The sequence below is a fragment of the Musca autumnalis genome, unplaced genomic scaffold (assembly GCF_047663935.1).
Source record: "Musca autumnalis isolate F117 unplaced genomic scaffold, ASM4766393v1 scaffold_3, whole genome shotgun sequence".
NCBI lineage: Eukaryota > Metazoa > Arthropoda > Insecta > Diptera > Muscidae > Musca > Musca autumnalis.
Window position 1 is genome coordinate 231550435 of NW_027411866.1, and position 24121 is coordinate 231574555.

The 24121-nt window shown below is 34.1% G+C and overlaps 2 protein-coding genes across 10 annotated transcripts in view; both read left to right on the top strand.

Moving 5' to 3' along the window:
• The window catches only part of LOC141399110 (uncharacterized), a 434325-nt gene that overhangs the window by 409187 nt on the left and 1017 nt on the right, over positions 1-24121 (top strand). The gene's annotated exons all lie outside the window — the stretch shown is intronic.
• Nrg (Neuroglian) overlaps positions 1-24121 on the top strand; it is a 294047-nt gene that overhangs the window by 249158 nt on the left and 20768 nt on the right. For all 9 annotated transcript variants that reach the window (XR_012411769.1, XR_012411767.1, XR_012411768.1 and 6 more), the window contains 2 exons: positions 21180-23416; positions 23489-24065. Coding sequence is in view for 6 of the 9 variants with exons in the window: in XM_073977181.1 (XP_073833282.1) it covers positions 21180-23416; positions 23489-24065 (2814 nt within the window). In the remaining 3 variants the exon portion in view is untranslated. The remainder of the gene's footprint in view (positions 1-21179; positions 23417-23488; positions 24066-24121) is intronic.

The window sequence follows — 24121 nt, forward strand, 5'->3', positions numbered from 1 at the left end:
TGCTTTGTTAGTCAATATAAAATTAAGTATACATGAGATACATGGCCTTAGTGGCAATAATTTTTTCCATGAGCATGTCAGCATTAAAATTGGACAGATATAGGGTGTTTGGTGCAGCAAATACGTGAAATCGGCCGAAAATATATGTGGGAGCTATATCCAAATCAGAACCGATTTCGATATAATTTGGCACGCTTATTTCTAGACAGAGTTCAGTCACACAATCCAAATTTCAACAACATCGGACGTATATAGCGTGTTTGGTGCAGCGAATACGTCAAATTGGCCGAAAATATATATGGGAGCTATATCCAAATCTGAACCGATTTCTATGTAATTTGGCACACTTATTTCTAGACCGAGTTCAGTCACACATTCCAAATTTCATCAAAATCGGACGTATATAGTGTGTTTGGTTTTTAGACTGAATTTAGTCACATATTTTAAATTCCATTAAAATCGGACGTATAGAGCGTGTTTGGTGCAGCAAATACCTGGAATCGGCCGAAAATATATATGGGAGCTATATCCAAATCTGAGCCGATTTCCAGCAAATGCAATAGCGTTCTTCCTATGGCCAAAAAAATTATATTCCCCAATTTTCAGCTGAATCGGACAAAAAATGCGACCTGTACTTTGCGAACAAAAATACATGGACAGACGGATAGACGGACATGCTTAAATCGACTCAGAAAGTGATTATATGTATATCCCCAAAAGGAACTATGGGTCTATCTCGTTTCCTTATGCATGTTACAGACAAATGCACAAAAACATAATATCCCTTATCACAATGTGGTGTAGGGTATAAAAAGGACAGGCAATCTTCTGTATACGGGGGACCCACGAATTACTACGTTATAGAAAAATTTTCTTATAGAGAGATTATTTTGAATGAGAATTTCCACTTGTGCCTCAAAAAGAACTTCGTTACAGAGAATATTCGGGAAGTTCGGTGTAGAGAAGTTCGTCTGTATTTCGTCGTTTAATCAGAATCACGATGAAAATTACAAAACAATTCTCTAACAGCCCTTTTTGTGAGGGAAATAGCGGAAGGAGTTGTCTGAAAGTCTTCTTCTAAAAGCCGAGGAGGTCTTCTTCTCGAAACGCAAAATATAGCAGGGCAGATGCTGCTCATATAGAATGTCTTCTTTTGAAGAGCAAAAAGTCTTCTTAAATATCTTCATATAGAAGTCTAAAAGGTCTATTTATAAAGCCCAAAAGGTCTTCTTATAGAAGACCATAATGGTTACGCATAGAAGCCCAGAATACCTTCGTATAGATGCCAAGAAAGTCTTCTTTCGGTAGCCAAGAAAGTCTTCCTGTGGAAGATCAAATGATTTTCCTATAGAAGCCCAGAAGGTCTTCGTTAGAAGCTCAGAAGGTCTTCTTTAGAAGCCCAGAAAATCTTTTTATAGAAGCCCAAAGGCTTCTGCCGTTTCGTTCACAATAACCCCAAATATTACAAGCTCCATTTACACTACGGAAGTGAATTTACAATTTTTTCTTCAATGTTTAACAGAGACAGATTTCATTAAGAAATTGTTTAATTACCTTCCGACTAGTCTGACCAAAGTCTGCACTTATTCTGCAGCTAATGAAACTCATTTTTACAAACTCTATCTGCACTAAGGGAGTGAATTTACAATATTTTCCGCGGCTAATATATTTTAACAGTGACAGATTTCATAACGAAATTGTTCAATTATCTTTCGACAAGTCTGAAAAAAATCTGCACTTATTATGCAGCTTATGAAAGGTAGTTTTACAAATGACATCTACACTAAGGACATGAAATTCGACTTTTATGAAATTCTTAACGATTTGAAGATCAGGTTCTGCCAAAAAGAATATTTAAATGAGTTCAGAAATGTCTGACCAAAGTCTGAAGTTGATCTTTCAAGCTCTATCTAGTGAATGAGAAATGAATCTACCATTTTTTCTAAGAGATATTTTTAACTGTGGCTCTAAACGTTCTAAACGATTTCTAGATTTCATAAAGAAATTGTTTTGTTTTATTCCGACAAGTCTGACCAAAGTCTGAACTTATTCTGCAGCTAATATTTTTTTTTTTACAAGCTCCACTAAGGGAGTGAATTCACAATTTTTTCCTTGAGATACATTTTAATAGTGACATATTAAAAAAAATTTGTTTAATTATATTCCAACAAGTCTGACAAAAGTCTGAACTTGTTCTTCAGCTAATGATAAATATTTTCACAAGCTTCATCTTCACTAAGAGTGAATTTAAAATTTTTTGATAGAAATATTTTTTAACTGTGGCAGATTTCTAGATTTTATAATGAAGTTGTGTAATTGCCTTCCGACAACTCTGAACAAAGTCTGGACTTATTCTGTAATTAATGAAACGTATTTTTGCAATCTTCGTCTACACTAAGGAAGTGAATTTACATTTTTTTCCTAGAGATATTTCTTAGCTGTAACCGCTCCAAACGATTTAGGGACTTTACTTCAGAAAGAAGGTGATTAATTGTCTTCCGACAAGTCTGAACTCTTTCTGCAGCTACTATGAGCTATTTTAATAAGTTTCATCTACATTAAGGAAGTGAATTTACAATTTATTCCTAAAGATATTTTTAAATGTTACAGTTCTAAACGATTGGGGGACTTAATTTAATAGAGAAATTGTTTTATTGTCTGCCGACAAATCTGATCAAAGTCTGAACTTTTTCTGCAGTTAGTGAAACATACAGGACATCCATGAATAAAAATTCCCTGCGAAATTTATTCACTTTCCCCATTTTTACAATTTTTTATTTCCATATTTATGTTCAAACGGGGAATATTATTTGTCAATTCGGCGGCAATACGCCATAGTTAAGTAAAACTAGTAGTTTTCAATTTTATAAATTAAATAATTTTCCGTGTGGAATATTCCAAGGGAAGTTTACATGATTGTCCTGATAATTTGTAAAAATTCCATCGACACGAAGGAAGTGAATTTACATATTCTTCTATTTCTAATATGGAAAAACGTACAGAGTCTTCAAATTATGACTGTGTTCGTTTTTCCATAGAGTTCCGAAATGTCTGTCCAAACTCTGATGTTATTCTGCAACTATTGGAACAATTTGAAATTTACAAATTGGCGGAGTTCAGACTATTTATTCTTATTTTGTAGCATTGAAAAAATACGAAACTGAATTTTGCTATTCTAAAACCACATTAATCTGGAATGTGTGCCATAAATCCACTCAGATTTTCTTCCGACAACTCTGAACACTTTCTGCAGCTATTGAAAACGTACTAAGGAAATGAATACAAAATGTATTCTAGAGATATGTTTTAACTGTGAAAGTTCAAAATGATTGTGGGGGGTGGCAAGATTTCATAAATAAATCGTTTAATTGTCCGACAAGTCTGACCAAAGTATGAACTTATTCTGCAGCTATACCCATCTACACTAAGGAAGTGAATATGCAGTTTCTTTTATCAAATATCCTATTTTAACTGCGACACTTCCAAAAAAAAATTGGGAGACTAAATCTCATAAAGAAACCGTTTAATTTGTTTCCGACTTGTCTGACCAAAGTCTGAACTTATTGTAAAGATAGTGAAACCTATTTCTACAAGCTCCATCTACACTAAGGAGGGAAATTTAAAATTTTTCGTAGACATTTTTAACTGTAACAGTACCAAACTAAATTTAATGAAACGGGTTGCCTTCAGACAAGTCTGATCAAGGTCTGAACTTATTCTGCAGCTAGTGAAACATATTTTTACAAACTCCATCTACACTAAGGAATTGAGATATATTTTATCTGCGACAGTTCCAAATGATTTCGGATTAGATTTCATAAAGAAAATGGTTTAATTGTCTTCAGACAAGTCTGCCCAAAGTCTGAACTAAATCTGCAGCTAATGATACACATTTTTACAAGCTCCATCTGCACTAAAGAAGGGTATTGAAATTTTTTCAATAGAGATATGTGGTACTATACCTGTTCTTAACGATTAGGGGTTTAGATTTTATAAAGAACTGGTATAATTACCTTCCGACAAGTCTGATGAAAATCTGAACATATCCTGCAGCTAATGAAACATACTTTTAAAAAGCTCCATCTGCACTAAGGAATTGATTTTACAGTTTTTCCTACAGATATTTTCAAACAATTTTAAAATAATTTTCCGCGTGGAATATTCCGCGGGATATATTCATGATTGTCCTGATAATTTGGAAAAGCTCCATCGACACGAATAAAGTGAATTTAAATTTTCTACAATTTCTAATAAATAATTTGAAGACTGGGTTTGTTTTTCCATAGAGTTCCGAAATGTCTGTCCAAACTCTGATGTTATTCTGCAACTATTGGAACAATTTAAAATTTACACTAATGAAGTAATTTCAAATACTATAGACCTCCTTGCGGTTACTGTTGAAATTAAGCCTTTATTTCAGGGTAAATGGTTTCCTGTTTTTAGTTATTTCTCCATTAGTTTTTTTTTTTCTAACAAAAAGTGAAAACATTACCAAGCTCTGGAAATATGATCCTCTCACGAAAAATAAAGGTTACAACGCAACTTAAACAACTGTCAATTTTTAATTTCTCCATTAAAAGCTTGACAATAATAGCACGAGATTTCAAGCTAAAAAGCATGTGGTTTCAAATTTCCCATTGAAATAAGTAAATTCGAAAAAAAATGTGGGCTGGCTGTTTTTATCTTCAACAATAATGAATCGAAACCACATTTGAATGAAATCAAAGTAGCTACGATGATGTACTCGTATGGTGTGTGTGTGTGTGGTAATGGTTCAATGAGCCTCATAGAGTGCTACACAGCTACGTGCTGGTCTGGTGGTGGCAACATTTTAGTGGATGGATGATAACAGCAAATTTCAATTCAATGGTATAAAGTTCAAATTTCATTAAAAAGCTACTCGGTAGGTAGGATTGACAGCTACTAAATAAAAATGATTCATTAGCTTTAATGATATGCGGCGGTGTACTCCCTTCATAAGCCAGCATGTTAACTGGGTTTCTAGCTAGGTAAATCCATGAACCATGATGTACCACACCATCAGCAAATTGCCATTACACCTCAACTTTGAAATGTTGGCTAGGGAAAGTTTCCAAAAAGGAAGATATAAAACAACAACAAAAGCTATGTATTTGAGGTTAATTCAAATTTTTACAAAAAAAAAATTGGACAGACATCCCAATCATATTTACAAATAAATGAAATGCAAATTTACCACATCCAAAAGTGTTGCCAACATCAGAGAGGAGAACAAATAAAACCACAAAAAACAAATGTTGGCGAACAAAGACATTCAAATAGTAACCACATCCCTGGTTTTACATCCCAAATGGAATGATGGCTCATATTCCCGCCAAATTTATAGTAACCCAGAATGTGTCTGGTGTTTGTAAATGAATGGATGGATTGTGTCGTCTGACCATTGCCAGCCAACCATAATGTCGCGTGTCAATTCTATGTGCTGTGCTGAGAGACCAGTACAACAAAATTGGGTCTATGCTCTGTATTTTATTTAATGAATGCATTCAGGTGACCACCATGATAATAGTCACTCGCTTCGTCGTCACCATGGTAACATGTAGCTCTCGTGCATTGTGTGCATTTTTCGCTTCCAAAATCTTGATATGAAAATTTTGAATATTTTAATGTGACACATTAAATTACCCACCACCCAACGATTTAAGCTTTGAAACAGCACATCATTTTTCATAGCCTAAGCGAGCCATCATTGCAATGCGGTTGGAAATGGATTAGAGGAAACAATAAATATGGAAATTTTAAAGGAACACCTTTTATATTGAAATATGATGGCGCAGTTCAGACTATTTATTCTTATTTTGTAGCATTGAAAAAATACGAAACTGAATTTTGCTATTCTAAAACCACGTTAACCTGGAATGTGTGCCATAAATCCACTCAGATTTTCTTCCGACAAGTCTGAACACTTTCTGCAGCTATTGAAAACATATATACTAAGGAAGTGAATAAAAAATTTATTATAGAGATATGTTTTAACTGTGAAAGGTCCAAAGGATTTGGGGGACAAGATTTCACAAATAAATCGTTTAATTGTCCGACAAGTCTGACCAAAGTCTGAACTTATTCTGCAGCTATAACCATCTACACTAAGGAAGTGAATTTGCAATTTTTTTCAAATGACATTTTTTAACTGCGAGCATTCCAAAAGATTCGGAGACCAATTTTCATAAAGAAACCGTTTCATTATTTTTCCGACTTGTCTGACCAAAGTCTGAACTTATTGTACAGCTAGTGAAACCTATTTCTACAAGCTTCATCTACACTAAGGAGGGAAATTTAAAATTTTCATTTTTAACTATGACAGTACCAAACTAAATTTACAGAAACAGACTGTCTTCAGACAAGTCTGATCAAAGTCTGAACTTATTCTGCACTCTGATTTTCTGCCGACAAATCTGAACACTTTCTACAGCTATTGAAAACATACTAAGGAAGTGAATAAAAAATTTATTCTAGAAATATGTTTTAACTTTGAACGTTCCAAAGGATTTGGGTTGACAAGATTTCATAGAAAGAAATCGTTTATTTTTTTTCCGACAAGTCTGACCAAAGTCTGAACTTATTCTGCAGTTATCTCCATCTACACTATGTGTTTGCAAATTTATCCAATGACTTTGTATTAACTGCGTCACTTCCAAAAGATTCGGAGACTAAATTTCATAAAGAAACCGTTTAATTTGTTTCCGACTTGTCTGACCAAAGTCTGACCGTATTCTACAGCTAGTGAAACCTATTTCTATAAGCTCCATCTTCACTAAGGGAAATTTAAAATATTTCGTAGAGATTTTTAACTGTGAAAGCACCAAACAAAATTTAATAAAACGGGTTGTCTTCAGACAAGTCTGATCAAAGTCTGAACTCATTCTGCACTCTGATTTTCTTCCGACAAGTCTGAACACTTTCTGCAGCTAGCGAAAACATACTAAGGAAGTGAATAAAAAATTTATTCTAGAGATATGTTTTAACTATGAAAGTTTCAAAGGATTTGGGGGGCCAAGAGTTCATAAATAAATCGTTTAATTGTCCGACAAGTCTGACCAAAGTCTGAACTTATTCTGCAGTTATAGTCATCTACACTAAGGAAGTGAATTTGCAATTTTGTTTTTTCAAATGACCTTTTTTAACTGCGACATTTCCAAAAGATTGGGAGACTAAATTTCATAAAGAAACCATTTATTTTGTTTCCGACTTGCCTGACCAAAGTCTGAACTTGTTGTACAGATGGTGAAACCTATTCCTACAAGCTCCATCTACACTAAGGAGGGGAAGTTAAAAATTTTCGTAGACGTTTTTAACTGTGACAGTACCAAACTATATTTAAAGAAACGGGTTGTCTTCAGACAAGTCTGATCAAAGTCTGAACTTATTCTGCACTCTGATTTTCTTCCGACAAGTCTGAACACTTTCTGCAGCTATTGAAAACATACTAAGGAAGTGAATAAAAAATTTATTCTAGAGATATGTTGTTTTAACTATGAAAGTCCCAAATGATTGGGGGGACAAGATTTCATAAATAAATCGTTTAATTGTCCGACAAGTCTGACCAAAGTCTGAACTTATTCTGCAGCTATAAGTGAAGTGAATTTGCAATTTTTTTCAAATGACCTTTTCTAACTGCGACACTTCCAAAAGATTGGGAGACTAAATTTCATAAAGAAACCGTTTCATTATTTTTCCGACTTGTCTGACCAAAGTCTGAACTTATTGTACAGCTAGTGAAACCTATTTCTACAAGCTCCATCTACTCTAAGGAGGGAAATTTACAATTTTTCGTAGACATTTTTAACTTTGACAGTACCAAACTAAATTTAAAGAAACGGGTTGTCTTCAGACAAGTCTGATCAAAGTCTGAACTTATTCTGCAGCTAGTGATACATATTTTTACAAACTCCATCTACACTAAAGAATTGAGATATATTTTTATCTGCGACAGTTCCAAAAGATTTGGGACTAGATTTCATAAAGAAAATGGTTTAATTGTCTTCAGACAAGTCTGCCCAAAGTCTGAACTAAATCTGCAGCTAATGATACACATTTTTACATGCTACATCTGCACTAAGGAAGAGTATCAATCATGTTTCCTTGAAATATTTTTTAGTATTGCAGTTCTAAACGATTAGGGGTTTAGATTTTATTAAGAAGTGGTATAATTGCCTTCCGACAAGTCTGATGAAAATCTGAAAATATCCTGCAGCTAATGAAACATATTTTTACAAAGCTCCATCTGCACTAAGAAATTGATTTTACACTTTTTTTCCCACAGATATTTTCAAACAATTGGTGGACTAAATTTAATGAAAAAGAAGAATTAAATGATGAATTTAAATTAGATTTTTATTCATTCTCAATTCGACCAAATAGCCCAAAATCAGCAGATAATAAACAAATACCATTGGTTAACCAAACAAATATAATGAAGATGTTTAATTGTCTTCCGACAAATCTGACCAAAGTCTGAACGTATTCTGAAGCTACACTAAGGAAGGGAATTTACAATTTTTTCCTCATGTTACACTTTAACAGCGACAGATTTCATTAAGGAATTGTTTTATTGCCTATCGACAAGTCTGACCAAAGTCTGCACTTATTCTGCAGCTATGAAACTCATTTTTACAAACTCTATATGCATTAAGGGAGTGCATTTACAATATTTTCCTGGACTAATATATTTTAAGAGTGTCATATTTCATAAAGAAATTGTTCAATTATTTTCCGACAAGTCTGACAAAAATCTGCACTTATTCTGCAGCTTACGAAACGTATTTTTGCAAATGTCATCTGCGATAAGGACATGAAATTATACTTTAAAAAAAAAATTCTTAACGATTTGAAAACTAGGTTCCGCCAAAAAGAATATTAAAATGAGTTCAGAAATGTCTGACAAAAGTCTCAAATTGTTCTTTCAAGTTCTATCTTCCGTAATTAGATGTTAATCTACCATATTTTTTCTGTGGCAGTTTTAAACGATTTCTAGATTTCATAATGATTTTTTTTTTTCATTTTTCAGACAGCTCTGAACGAACTCTGATGAAATTCTGCAACTAATGTCAGATGTAAAATAAAACAATAAAACAAACTATATTTGATTTGATTAGTACTGTTCCAGTAATAAATATAAATCAGAATAGAATGTTTGAGAGTAATTAAAACTCCAAGAATAACAGAGACAATCACAAATTTCATGGAAGTCTTTTATATTTGGGGCGGTAACAGATGAGTCTCAATCAGCCAATCCTAATCTATTTTCAAATAAAATGATAGATCTGAAATGTTTGCGAAAAACCATGTCCAAAATACAATCAATATTTTCTGAGACATATTTCATCATAAAAATATTTCATCGACGTCAAATGTCTTCAGATTTTGTCTAGACATATCTGATCGATGTCTGTCCCATGTGTCTATCCACTAAGCAAACAAAATGTCGAATATCAAGTAATGTGTAAATTTTTAAGGGAAGATTTTGACTTCAGATTAAAAATATTTCATCGACGTCAGATGTCTTCAGATTTTGTCTAGACATATCTGATCGATGTCTGGCCCATGTGTCCATCCACTTAGCAAACAAAATGTGTGAATTTTTCAGGGAACATTTTGACTTCAGATTGTTTTTAAATATGTCTTTTCGAATTCTGAAAAAATTCTTACTGAAGTATCCAACGTGAGTTTATATTCAAATCTGATTTTGTTATTGCACTTTCTTTCTTCCAAAATATATTTTGGGAGCCTCCGTACACGCAGAGAAAAAAATATGTTTGATCCAACAATATTCCAAGAGCAAAATATGTATTGTTAACATATTGTTGGATTCCTCATGTAGTATTGTAAATCCAAAAATAGTTTGTGTCAACTGAACAATATTTCTCTCTTTTCTTCGAAAATTTGTTTCTCTTCTCTCGCTATTCGATGCCGTGTTGAAAAAACAATTTTGGTGAGTTGTGGTGTGTTTGTATGACATGCTGCCTTTACCTTTGTTTTTGTGTGTATGTACTTGTGAGACTCTTGTTTTTATTTGTTTCTGTTTTGTTTCATTCTTCTTTCCTTTTCATGTTTGTTATGGTGTTTAATTATTCCTTATGTTGTGGTGGGTTCTTGTGCTTTTTGTTTGTCTTTGTTGTCAGCCAATGCAGCAAACCATGTATTGTGTTCATCAATGATTGCAATATTATACGCGACATTTATATCCAAGTTATGCGAAAAGTGTATATGAGAAGTATATGCACTCAAATCAAAAATTTCTGGGCTGGTTTTCTGTATTGACAATACTTTTTGTAAACAAAATTAGATTATGATAGTTCCTACAATCGGTATTGTTAACGATTTTAACAATATTGCGGAAATTCGATAGTTGTTTTTGTTTTCTATGATTGGAACAAAAGATGGTATTTTTGGATTTGGATTACAATGTTTGAACAAAACAAATACATTTTTGGAACCAAAACATATATTTTTGTTCCAACAAAAGCGAAAAATATTTTTTCTCTGCGTGTAGTTCAAAGGATTTGCTTGACTGCTTGGACCCTGAATACGATTATATTTTTCTGCTACGGAAAAATATTCTAAAGGCTGTATCTATTATATCTATATTGAACAAGTCCTATTAAATCTCGTGGGATTTACCCCATATATGGAATATTTCCCTTGGATGGAATGAACGGTTGTCAATTTCGAATCTAGGCCAGATCTCATCATTTCTTTTCAAAAAGTCTAATAAGGGGAATGCAGTGACTGAATTTTGTTAACTTTTAGTGCGAAGCGCCTGAAAGTATACATCACACATCAAACACCAAATTACTCCCACATGAAATTTCATATTCGAATTTTTAACAGATGAACTAAAGAAGTGTATTAGAAACAAATCATACGATTTTTTTAATTTTAATTAAAAATCATTTAGTTTTTCTTTGGATTGTGAGAGGCATACTTTTAGGCGCTTTAACATATATTATTTTTTCTGAAAAGTTCTAAATTTTTCCATAAAATATATTTTCAAATCTTTTTTAAATATTCAAAAAGCAGTAAAATTTTCCTTCAATTCCCATTGCTGATTTTTTACGATTCATATTTTTTTTCTGTGTTAAATTCACCATAAACTTTGCTCTTGAGCATTATGCCATTAAAGCCGAGGAATTTGTGGAGTGTAATTTACATACATACATAAGAATGTATGTAGGTTTATGTGCATGGTGTCTGCCATTTCTCCACCTCCTCTTGACCTACTTACTCAAACCTAAAGTTTTGTTCTGTTTTTGGCTGGCTGAGTGACTAACTCTCTGGCTAAATTTGTGTGGATGATTGTTTGGAGGGTCGTTTTGGGTAGAGTAGGCCGCTTTGAAGGCTTTGTATTGAACACAGAGAGAAAAAAAAAAACGAAAACAAAACGACAAAATAAATAATAAAGACAAACAGAATCTGACAAATACCAAACAAAGCCAATAATAATGCGAATAGAGTTTTAGAATTGGGTATTGTTGTTGCAAGAGCATTGTTTGTAAGATCTCCCCCAGGGAAGGGGGGGTAGTGGGGGGTGGCTGAGAATGAATGACATCAAATGGAAAATATTGGATATATGTATGTATGCATACATACGAATATATATATATATATAGACATATACATTTGTGTGTAAGCCAAGGTAAAAATTCTATGATTCCATGATGACTTCATGCGTATTTGCTTTTGATGGCTATTGTTCTTATGTGTTTCTACTAGCAAAGTGCCCGCTACTTCGTATGCGTTAAATATACAAAACAAATAAACAATATATAATATAGAATGGTGGAAACATTTTGTGTACTAATACGTACCACTTTAGTTCGATTTTCGTCACGCCTACACATCAAGAGCAATCCACATTTTTTGAGATATTTTAATTGAGGTTCTCAGCGCAAATACGGCCTAACCCAACAACCGCCATGCTCATTTCCAGCTCTATCTGTTCCCCTAAAACCAATTATAGAACTATTAAGTACTTTACATGTAAATACATAAATACGAACCTCCTCCTATTATTTCAAAATTCCCTTTACATAATAACAAATTGTACCAAATCCTGTGCCATTGACAACTTTTCGTATATTTATGGCACATATTTCTTAAATCGGACGTTATAAGCAAATGATAACAGTAATCTTAATTCCAAATCTCACGAATCCAGATCTATCCATTCATCCAATACAAAATTGTACCATACATGGAACCATTTCGTACCCCTATGTGTACCTAATTCCACATTTTAGGATTCGAGCGCTATAATTTCACCCAAATCCTAATTGTAAAAAATTTAGTACTTTTTGTAAGCATAAGTACGCAATTCCAAAACTAAGTACGCATTTCCAAAACTAACCCCAACAGTAATATTAACTCCAAAATTCAAGATTCCAGCTCTAACCGTTCGCTCAAATCCAAGTTGTGCCAAATATACTACCGTTTAGTACTTTTCGTACATATAAGTACGAATTTCAAAAACTTCCTCAATCCTACATCCCAACAGTAATCTTAATTCCAAACTTCAAGATTCCAGCTCTAGCCGTTCGCTCAAATCCAAATTGAACCAAATTTAGTACTCATAAGTACGAATTTCCAAAACTTCTTTCATATCTCAATCCTACACTCCAACAGTAATATTAATTTCAAATTTCTTGATTCCAGCTCTACCCGTTCGCTCACATCCAAGTTGTACCAAATTAAGTACCGTTTAGTAGTTTTCGTACATATAAGTACGAATTTCCAAAACTTCCTCAATCCTACACCCCAACAGTAATCTTAATTCCAAACTTCAAGATTCCAGCTCTAGCCGTTCGCTTTAATCCAAATTGTACCAAATTTAGTACTTTTCGTACTCATAAGTACGAATTTCCAAAACTACTTCCATATCTCAATCCTACACTCCAACAGTAATCTTAATTCCAAATTTCTTGATTCCAACTCTATCCGTTCGCTCAAATCCAAATTGTACCAATTTAGTACTTTTCCTACCCATAACTAAAAATTTCGAAAATTTTATCAATCCTACAATTCAACAGGTATTTTAATTCCAAACTTGAGGATGGCAGCTACATCAGATCACCGAAATCCAAATTGTACCAAATTTAGTACCATTAAGTACTTTTCGTACCCATAAGTACAAATTTTCAAAACTACCACAGTGCTATTTTCAAACAATAAGCATAATTCCGAATTTCAGGATTCCAGATATATCCGATAACTCAAATCCAAATTTGGTACCATTTAGTACTATTCGTATCCATAGTACGAATTTCTAAACCTACCTCTATCAACACTCCAACATCAATTTTAATTCCGAATTTCACGATTCCAAATGTATCCTATCACTGAAATCCAAATTGTACCAAATTTAGTACTATTTAGTACTTTTCCTACCCATAACTACAAATTTCCAAAACTTTATCAATCTCTCTACTCTAACAGTACTCCTTATTCCAAATCTCGGGTTTCCAGCTATATTCGTTCACCAAAATGCAAACTGTACCAAATTTGGTACCATTTAGTACTTTCGTACCCATGAGTACGAATTTCTACAACTACCTCAATCCTACACGCCAACAGTAATCTTAATTCCAAATTTCGGGATTACAGCTGCATCCGATCACAGTAGTCCAAATTGTACCAAATTTGATACCATTTAGTACTTTTCGTATCCAAAGTACGAATTTGCAAACATCCCTCTTTCAACACTCCAACAGCAATTTTAATTCCGAATTTCACGATTCCAAATGTATCCCATCATTGAAATCTAAATTGTACCAAATTTAGTACTTTTCCTACCCATAACTAAAAATTTCCAAAACTTTATCAATCCTACACTCCAATAGTACTCCTTATTCCAAATCTCGGAATTTCAGCTATATCCGTTCACCCAAATCCAAATTGTACCAAATTTGGTACTATTTAGTACTATTCGTACCCAAGAGTACGAATAACCACAACTACCTCAATCCTACACGCCAACAGTAATCTTAATTCCAAATTTCAGAATTACAGCTGCATCAGATTACGGTAATCAAATTTGTACCAAATTTAGTACAATTTAGTACTTTTTTCCCATAGGTCCGAATTTCCAAACCTACCTCTATCCAGCACTCCAAAAGTAATCTTAATTTCGAATTTGAGGATTCCAAATGTATCTGATCACCCAAATCCAAATTGTACCAAATTTGGTACCATTTAGTACTTTTCGTTGCCATAAGTACGAATTTCCAAAAGTATCCCAATCCCACACTCCAATAGTAATCTTAATTCCAAATTTCACTATTCCAGCTCTATACGATCACTTAAATTCATATTGTACCAAATTTGGTACCATTTAGTACTTTTCGTACCCAAAAGTACGAATTTCCAAAATACTTCTATCCTACACCCCGACTGTTATCCTAATTCTAAATTTCAGGATTCCAGCTGCATCCGTTCCCCCAAATCCAAATTGTACCTTATTTGGTACTATTTAGTACCTTTCGTACCCATATGTACGAATTTCGAGAACTACCTCCATATCTCAAACCTATGCTCCAACAGTAATAGTAATTCCAAATTTCAGAATTCCAACTTTATAGGTTCGCCCAAATTCAAATTGTACAAAATTTAGTACCATTTAGTACTATTCGTACACATGAGTACACGTTTTCAAAACCACCTCCTTTATCAACTCATCTTCTAAACCTTGATTTTCATTCCAAATTTCAAGATTTTAGCTCTATCCGTTCACGTAATACCAAATAGTACTAAATTTAGTAACTTTTAGTACTTTTCGTACACTTATAGTTCGAATTTCCAAAAACCATTTGGTACACCTTTCTAACTCTTCATCAGTGAACCTCATTCCAAATTTCAGAATTCTAGCTCTTCGCGTTTGCCTAATACAAAGGGTACCATATTTAGTACCTTTTAGTACTTTTAGTACAGTTCTAGTTCGAATTTCCAAAAATCCAGCCTTATCTGACACCTTCGGACCAAGAGTGACCCTCACCCAAAATTTCAAGATTCTAGCTTTAGCCGTTTAGTCTGGGCGTTGATTATCAGTCAGTCAGTGAGTCAGTGAATCAGTGAGTCAGTGAGTCATCATTACTGAACTCTTTTATAAGTATAGATGAGTGTGTGTATATGTTGTAATTATGCTTTAACATAAATTATTCAAAACCTCAAGGCTAAATTGGGGTCGATTTGGTCATTTCGATTGTGCAGGCTTATATTGGGGGGCTATTCAATGGAGTTATTATTATTTTTTTTTCCTCCACTTACAATTGAATTACTGAATTGAATTTCATCAATTAGAAATCATGAAGTTTTGTGTTTTTTACCCATTGACCTGTCCATTTGGTCATTTCGAGAGGAAAACAGAGGAAATGGTTATAAAGGTAAAATGGTTATAAATATTAATGTTCAAGCTATTATAAAGGATAGAGAGTCTATTACATTATTGGAAATATATATTGGTTTTTGGAATCCGAATTGATTAGATTAAAATTTTGGACTTAAAATTTCATGTAAATCAGGTTCGAATGTAAAAAAATCCACGCATATATCAGAGTTTTGAAAAAATATTTGTAAAAAAATCCACGCCTATATCCGAGTCTTGAAAAAATATTTGTAAAAAATCCACGCCTATATCCGAGTCTTGAAAAAATATTTGTAAAAAATCCACGCCTATATCCGAGTCTTGAAAAAATATTTGTAAAAAATCCACTCCTATATCCGAGTCTTGAAAAAATATTTGTAAAAAATCCACGCCTATTCCCGAGTCTTGAAAAAATATTTGTAAAAAATCCACGCCTATTTCCAAGTCTTGAAAAAATATTTGTAAAAAATCCACGCCTATTTGCGAGTCTTGAAAAAATATTTGTAAAAAATCCACGCCTATTTGCGAGACTTGAAAAAATATTTTTAAAAAATCCACGCCTATTTGCGAGACTTGAAAAAATATTTGTAAAAAATCCACGCCTATTTCCGAGTCTTGAAAAAATATTTGTAAAAAATCCACGCATATTTCCGAGTCTTGAAAAAATATTTGTAAAAAATCCACGCCTATTTCCGAGTCTTGAAAAAATATTTGTAAAAAATCCACGGCTATTTTCGAGTATTGAAAAAATATTTGTAAAAAATCCACGGCTATTTTCGAGTATTGAAAAAAAAAATATGTATAAAAAATCCACGCCTATTTCCGAGTCTTGAAAAAAAATGTTGCGCCTTTTTCGGAGTCTTGAAAAAATATTTGTAAAAAAATCCAAGCCTAATTCCGAGTCTTGAAAAAAAATGTTGCGCCTTTTTCGGAGTCTTGAAAAAATATTTGTAAAAAATCCACGCCTATTTGCGAGTCTTGAAAAAATATTTGTAAAAAATCCACACCTATTTCAGAGTCTTGAAAAAATATTTGTAAAAAATCCACACCTATTTCAGAGTCTTGAAAAAATATTTCTAAAAAATCCACGCCTATTTCAGAGACTTGAAAAAATATTTCTAAAAAATCCACGCCTATTTCAGAGTCTTGAAAAAATATTTCTAAAAAATCCACGCCTATTTCCGAGTCTTGAAAAAATATTCCAAACAATCCACTGCTATTTCCAAGTCTTGAAAAAATATTTGTAAAAAATCCACGCCTATTTGCGAGTCTTGAAAAAATATTTGTAAAAAATCCACGCCTATTTGCGAGTCTTGAAAAAATATTTGTAAAAAATCCACGCCTATTTGCGAGTCTTGAAAAAATATTTGTAAAAAATCCACGCCTATTTGCGAGTCTTGAAAAAATATTTGTAAAAAATCCACGCCTATTTGCGAGTCTTGAAAAAATATTTGTAAAAAATCCACGCCTATTTGCGAGTCTTGAAAAAATATTTGTAAAAAATCCACGCCTATTTGCGAGTCTTGAAAAAATATTTGTAAAAAATCCACGCCTATTTGCGAGTCTTGAAAAAATATTTGTAAAAAATCCACGCCTATTTCCGAGTCTTGAAAAAATATTTGTAAAAAATCCACGCCTATTTCCGAGTCTTGAAAAAATATTTGTAAAAAATCCACGCCTATTTCCGAGTCTTGAAAAAATATTTGTAAAAAATCCACGCCTATTTCCGAGTCTTGAAAAAATATTTGTAAAAAATCCACGCCTATTTCCGAGTCTTGAAAAAATATTTGTAAAAAATCCACGCCTATTTGCGAGTCTTGAAAAAATATTTGTAAAAAATCCACGCCTATTTGCGAGTCTTGAAAAAATATTTGTAAAAAATCCACGCCTATTTGCGAGTCTTGAAAAAATATTTGTAAAAAATCCACGCCTATTTGCGAGTCTTGAAAAAATATTTGTAAAAAATCCACGCCTATTGCGAGTCTTGAAAAAATATTTGTAAAAAATCCACGCCTATTTGCGAGTCTTGAAAAAATATTTGTAAAAAATCCACGCCTATTTGCGAGTCTTGAAAAAATATTTGTAAAAAATCCACGCCTATTTGCGAGTCTTGAAAAAATATTTGTAAAAAATCCAAGCCTATTTCCGAGTCTTGAACAAATTTTGTAAAAAATCCACGCCTATTTCCGAGTCTTGAACAAATTTTGTAAAAAATCCACGCCTATTTCCGAGTCTTGAAAAAATATTTGTAAAAAATCCACGCCTATCTCCGAGTCTTGAAAAAATATTTGTAAAAAATCCACGCCTATTTCCGAGTCTTGAAAAAATATTTTGTAAAAAATCCACGCCTATTTCCGAGTCTTGAAAAATTATTTATAAAGGAGTCTTGAAAAAATATTTGTAAAAAATCCACGCCTATTTGCGAGTCTTGAAAAAATATTTGTAAAAAATCCACGCCTATTTGCGAGTCTTAAAAAGTATTATTAAAAAATCCAAAAATCCCTTTCAAAGCCTTCGAAATATTTCTAATACTCTAAAATGTCTAAAAAAGTATTTCTAAAAATCAAGCCCCTTTCAAAGCCTTCGAAATGTTTCTAAAAAATCCACGCCCCTTTCAGAGCCTTTAAACATTTTTCTAAGAAATCCACGCCTATATCAAAGTCTTAAAGAATGCTTCTAAAAAATCCACACTCTTGAAAAAATATTCCAAAAAATCCACTGCTATTTCCGAGTATTGAAAAAATATTTCTAAGAAATCCACGCCAATCTCAAAGTCGTAAAAAAATATTTCTAAGAAATGCGCGCCTATTTCCGAGTCTTCAAAAATATTCCAATAAACCCACGGCTATTTCTGAGCATTGAAAAAATATTTAAAAAAAAAATCCACGCCCTTTTCGGAGTCTTGAAAAAATATTAAAAAATCCACGCCACAAGTCTTGGAAAAGTATTTCTAAAAAATCTACGCATTCTTCAGAGTCTTGAACAAATATTTCTAAAACATCCACGCCAATTTTCGAGTCTTAAAAAAATATTCCAAAAAATATCATAAAAAATTCACACTTTCATAAAAAAATATTGCAAAAAAATCACGCTTTTATAAAAATATTTCAAAAAATCCACGCCTTCATAAAAAATATTCAAAAAAATCCACGCCCTCACAAAAAATTTTCCAAAAAAGTCCACGCCTTCATAAAACAATATTCCAAAAACGTCCACGCCTTCATAAAAAATATTCCAAAAAATCCACGCTTTCATAAAAATATTCCAAAAAAATCCACGCCTTTATTAAAAATATTCCAAAACAATGTACGCATTTAAAAAACAATAATCCAAAAAAAATCAAGGACTTGATAAAAATATTCCAAAAAAATTCAAAAAAAAAAATATTCCAAAATATCCACGCTTTCATAAAAATATTCCAAAATATCCACGCCCTCACAAAAAATTTTCCAAAAAAGTCCACGCCTTCATAAAAAATATTCCAAAAAATTCACGCTTTCATAAAAATATTCCCAAAAATCCACGCCTTTATTAAAAATATTCCAAAACAATGTACGCCTTTAAAAAAAACAATAATCCAAAAAAAAAACTTCATAAAAATATTCCAAAAAGAAATCCCACGCGTTCATAAAAAATATTCCAAAAAAGTCCACGCCGTCAAAAAAAATATTTCAAAAAAGTCCACGCCTTCATAAAAAATATTCCAAAAAATCCACGCTTTCATAAAAATATTCCAAAAAAATCTACCTTCATAAACAATATTCAAGAAAAAAATATACGGCCTCAAAAAAATATTTCAAAAAATCCACGCCTTCATAAAAAATATTCAAGAAAAAATATACGCCCTCAAAAAAATATTTCAAAAAATCCAAGCCTTCATAAAAAATATTCAAGAAAAAATATACGCCCTCAAAAAAAATATTTCAAAAAATCCACGCCTTCATAAAAAATATTCAAGAAAAAATCCACGCCTTCATAAAAATATTCAAAAAAATCCACGCTTTCATAAAAATATTCCAAAAAATCTACGCCTTCATATAAAATATTTAAAAAAAAATTCACGCCTTCATAAAAAATATTCAAGAAAAAATCCACGCCCTCATAAAAAATATTCTAAAAAATCCACGCCTTCATAAAAACGATTTAAAAAAATAATTCTAAAAAATCTACGCCTACAACATATATTTATAAAAAATCCACGTCTCGAAAAAATATTTTTTCAAAACGTGGATTTTTTAAACATCAACAGACCTGATTTTTTTAATATTTGTTAATGCATTTGCCAGAAGTGGAGTTTTTAAAGAATTTTTTCCATGGTTTTACTTAAACGACATTAAACGCCTGAAAGTATGCAACACATTATCTGTGTTGGTGCCTTTGTAGGCATTTTGTCTTCTCATATTTTTTTATTAATTTTATTTCTTCCAACTCACATTTTCAGTGAATTACTTCAATGTACTTCCATGAGTATCCTTCATAGGACAATACGTACTTATTTGACCTCTTGTGGATTCCGTAATGCTTATTTAAAAGTTCAACTTCAAATCTCAGTACAGATAATCAATAGTCTCCTTCACTTTTTTGTTCTCATTGCTTAAATTAGAAGTGGACAATATAGAGTTTTTTTTTCATTCTATCTGCCTCCTCCAATCTCCTTCAATAAAAAAATAAATATTGCAAATTGTCAGCTTCTACTTGCCTCTCATAACAAAAAATGTCTATAAAACAATACAAAGAGAGTTGTAATACATGTTCTTCTTCTTCTATTTTGCCATTAAGTCATTTACATTTCTATTCATTTGCATTATTGTTTATTATTTATTGTCTATAGCGGCATGCTCAGTGACCGACTGGCAGACTAGCCAACCATCTTGCTCCATATGGACAGTAATTCTAAGAAGAGGGTCGGTCAGACAATAGAAATGTTAAATAATAATAACAAGAAGAAGAAGTAATACACACAATTTAACCACAAAAGGCAAGGAATCAAGAGAACTTAGCAAAGACTTGAAGGGGGCAAATGTTAAAAGAAAAAAGGAAAGTCCAAATCTTGGCACGTTTACAAGAATAATTACACAATATAAAATAGTAATTGGGGCAAGTATCAATAAGGCAGCAGGATCTGCTACAGATTCACTCTGTTCTTTTCCTTGTAGGCGATAAAAACGGGGACTTCTATCTCCTACTTCCCATTGCCAAATTTTAACGTCCTAAATTGTTTTATCCTTTTATTGACCCCATGGTATTACTCTATTCATCTACCCAGGGTTTTACCTTAATGAAACAATGAAAAGCCTGAAAGTATGCAACACATTGTCTCTTGGTGCCTTTTTCTGCCTTTTTAGGCAAATTTCATATAAAACTTTGGCAATCTGAAATATTTCATTATTTTGGTAAACATATTCGGCCCCTTAAAAACTGTTGGCGCACTTTCCTGCCTGCTCCAGCCATAGTGGACACTAATGCAAATTGTTTGCAACTCATTTAACACAAGAGAGACACTTAAATTAATTATGCAAAAATTTTTAAATCGCATAAAAAATTATCACAATTTTCTTATAGCTCATTAACTTCTTAACTTCCTTCAATCTGAACATAAAAAAATTAAAAAAAAATATTCACACAAAACTTAAAACGGAAACCACAAAAAACGCCACTAATTTGAACTGCCTCCACACTTTTTTATACCCTATTTATATTTTTATTTCAAGTTTTTAATTACCCCACCACATTCAGCTCACTAATTAACCTCACTTTTCCCTTCTCTCTCTCTCTCTTCCCACAGCTACCGCTGGATAAAGAACGGCAAGAAATTCGACTGGCAAGCCTATGACAATCGTATGCTGCAACAACCTGGCCGTGGTACACTGGTCATCACCTCACCCAAAGACGAAGATTTGGGTCAATATCAATGTTTTGCTGAAAATGAATTTGGTATTGCCACCTCCAACTCAGTGTTTGTACGCAAAGCTGAACTGAATGCCTTTAAGGAGGATGAAAAGAAAATTGTCGAAGCCAATGAGGGTGAACCCTTCTCACTACAATGTCAAGCCCCAGATGGTTGGCCAAAACCCACTGTCAACTGGTTGATTCAGAATACCTTTGATGCTGGCATCAAGACCATCAACAGTTCTCGCATGACCCTGGATCCTGAGGGCACACTGTGGTTTTCAAATGTTACCCGTGAAGATGCCTCCACAGACACTTTCTACACTTGCTCAGCTACCTCAGTATTTCGTAATGAATATAAAATCGGCAATCGGGTGTTGTTGGATGTTAAACAGACCGGTATCAGTGCTTCCCAAAACAAATTCGCCCCCACCCAACAATATGTGACAAGGAAAAACGAGGTGGCATTGCGCGGTAAATATGTGGAACTGTTTTGTATTTATGGTGGCACCCCTCTGCCGGAAACTGTGTGGAAAAAGAACGGTGCACCCATTGAATGGGGTGATCGGATATCCCAAGGCAATTATGGTAAATCTCTGATAATACGCTATGCCACCTTTGAAGATGCCGGCACCTATACCTGTGATGTTTTCAACGGCGTGGGCAAGGGTCAATCGTATTCGATAAAGCTGGAAATTCAAGCCGTCCCCTATTTCACCGTGGAACCCGAAATACAAAATGCTGCCGAAGATGAGACAGTGGAATTCCGTTGCGAAGCATCTGGTGTTCCCGAACCCACCATACAATGGATTCACAATGGCAAACCAATCAGTCAAGCACCACCAAACCCCAGACGCACTGTGGAAACCAATCGCATTGTCATCCACGACTTGGTAAAGACTGACACGGGTAATTATGGTTGTAACGCCACCAATTCGTTGGGCTACGTTTACAAGGATGTTTACTTGAACGTGTTGGCTTTGCCGCCAGAGATTGAGGAACCACCACGCAAGGAAGCCACAGTGACCGGCAAAAATATAACAATGCGTTGTCGTGTGTTTGGTGCCCCCAAGCCTTTGGTTAAATGGCTGCACAATGGTCGTGAATTGACTGGTGGGCGTTTCACTGTCTTGCCCTCGGGAGATTTACACATTCAACAAGTTATCCATGACGATTTTGGCCAGTACACCTGTCACGCAAAGAATAAATTTGGTGAAAAATCGGCAAATGGCACATTAGAGGTTAAGGAAGCCACACGCATTACCCAGGCTCCCCAGAATTATGAAGTTGCAGCTGGCCAATCGGCCACTTTCCGTTGTAATGAGGCCCATGACGATACCCTGAATTTGACAATTGAGTGGTGGAAGGATTCCCAACAAATTGATTTTGATGCCGAGGCCCGTTTTGTAAAGACTAATGACAACTCCCTGACCATTGCCAAAACAATTGAATTGGATTCCGGAGAATATACTTGTGTGGCCAGAACTGAATTGGATGAAGCCTCACGTAGTGCAAATCTTATTGTCCAGGATGTACCTAATGCCCCGGCCTTGAAGAATGTAAAATGCAAACCCCGATTGGCTGAAATTACCTGGGAACCTCGGGGTGATAATCGTTCTCCTATCCTCCACTATACCATACAATTTAATACCTCATTTACACCGGCCTCCTGGGATGTGGCCTATGAAAAGGTGCCTTCTACAGATACCTCCTTCGTGGTCGATATGTCTCCATGGGCCAACTATACCTTCCGTGTTATTGCATTTAATAAAATAGGACCCTCACCACCATCGGATCACAGTGAAGTGTGTACCACTCAACCCGATGTACCCTATAAGAATCCCGACAATGTCCAAGGTCAAGGTACTGAACCCACAAATTTGGTTATTACCTGGACTTCAATGCCAGAAATCGATCACAATGGACCCAATTTCCAATATCGTGTATCATGGAAGCGTGACATACCAGCTGCCAATTGGGAAAACAAGGATATCTACGATTGGAAACAGGACAGTTTGGTAATTGGAGATCAGCCGACATTTGTGAAATATCTCATTAAGGTGGTGGCCATTAATCAAATGGGTCAAGCCAATGTGGCGGCCGAGGAGGTGGTTGGTTGGTCTGGAGAAGATCGTAAGTAGAGCCATGGAACTTTCTCTCCTAATAATTCTAAATAATTAAATTAAATTTAAATTTCTCTTAAAGGTCCCTTGGAAGCACCCACAAACTTCAGCATGACCCAAGTGGTGGGAGCCACTTCAGCCATTTTGAACTGGAATCCTGTTAGCCCCGAATCCATACGCGGCCACTTCAAGGGTTATAAGATCCAAACCTGGACCGAAAAGGAAGGCGAGGAAGGTATGCGTGAAATCCATGTCAAGGGTGATTCCAATCAGGCCTTGGTAACCCAGTTCAAACCCGACTCTAAGAACTTTGCCCGTGTCTTGGCCTATAATGGTCGTTTCAATGGTCCCGCCAGTGCTATCATTGATTTTGATACACCTGAAGGTGTACCCTCACCCGTGGAATCACTGTCTGCCTATCCCATGGGTTCTTCGGCCTTCTGGTTGGTATGGAAGAAACCCTTGAATCCCAATGGCAAGTTGACTGGCTACAAAATCTACTATGAAGAAGTTAAGGGCAGCTATGTGGGAGAAAGACGTGAATATGATCCCCATATTACCGATCCTCGTATAACCAGTATGAAAATGGCTGGTTTGAAACCCAATACCAAGTATAGGATTTCCATTGCGGCCACAACCAAGGCTGGTGAGGGAACAGAGTAAGTATTTGAGGAAAGATTGTCAACTGATTTCAGAGATAATGTTGGTGATTCTC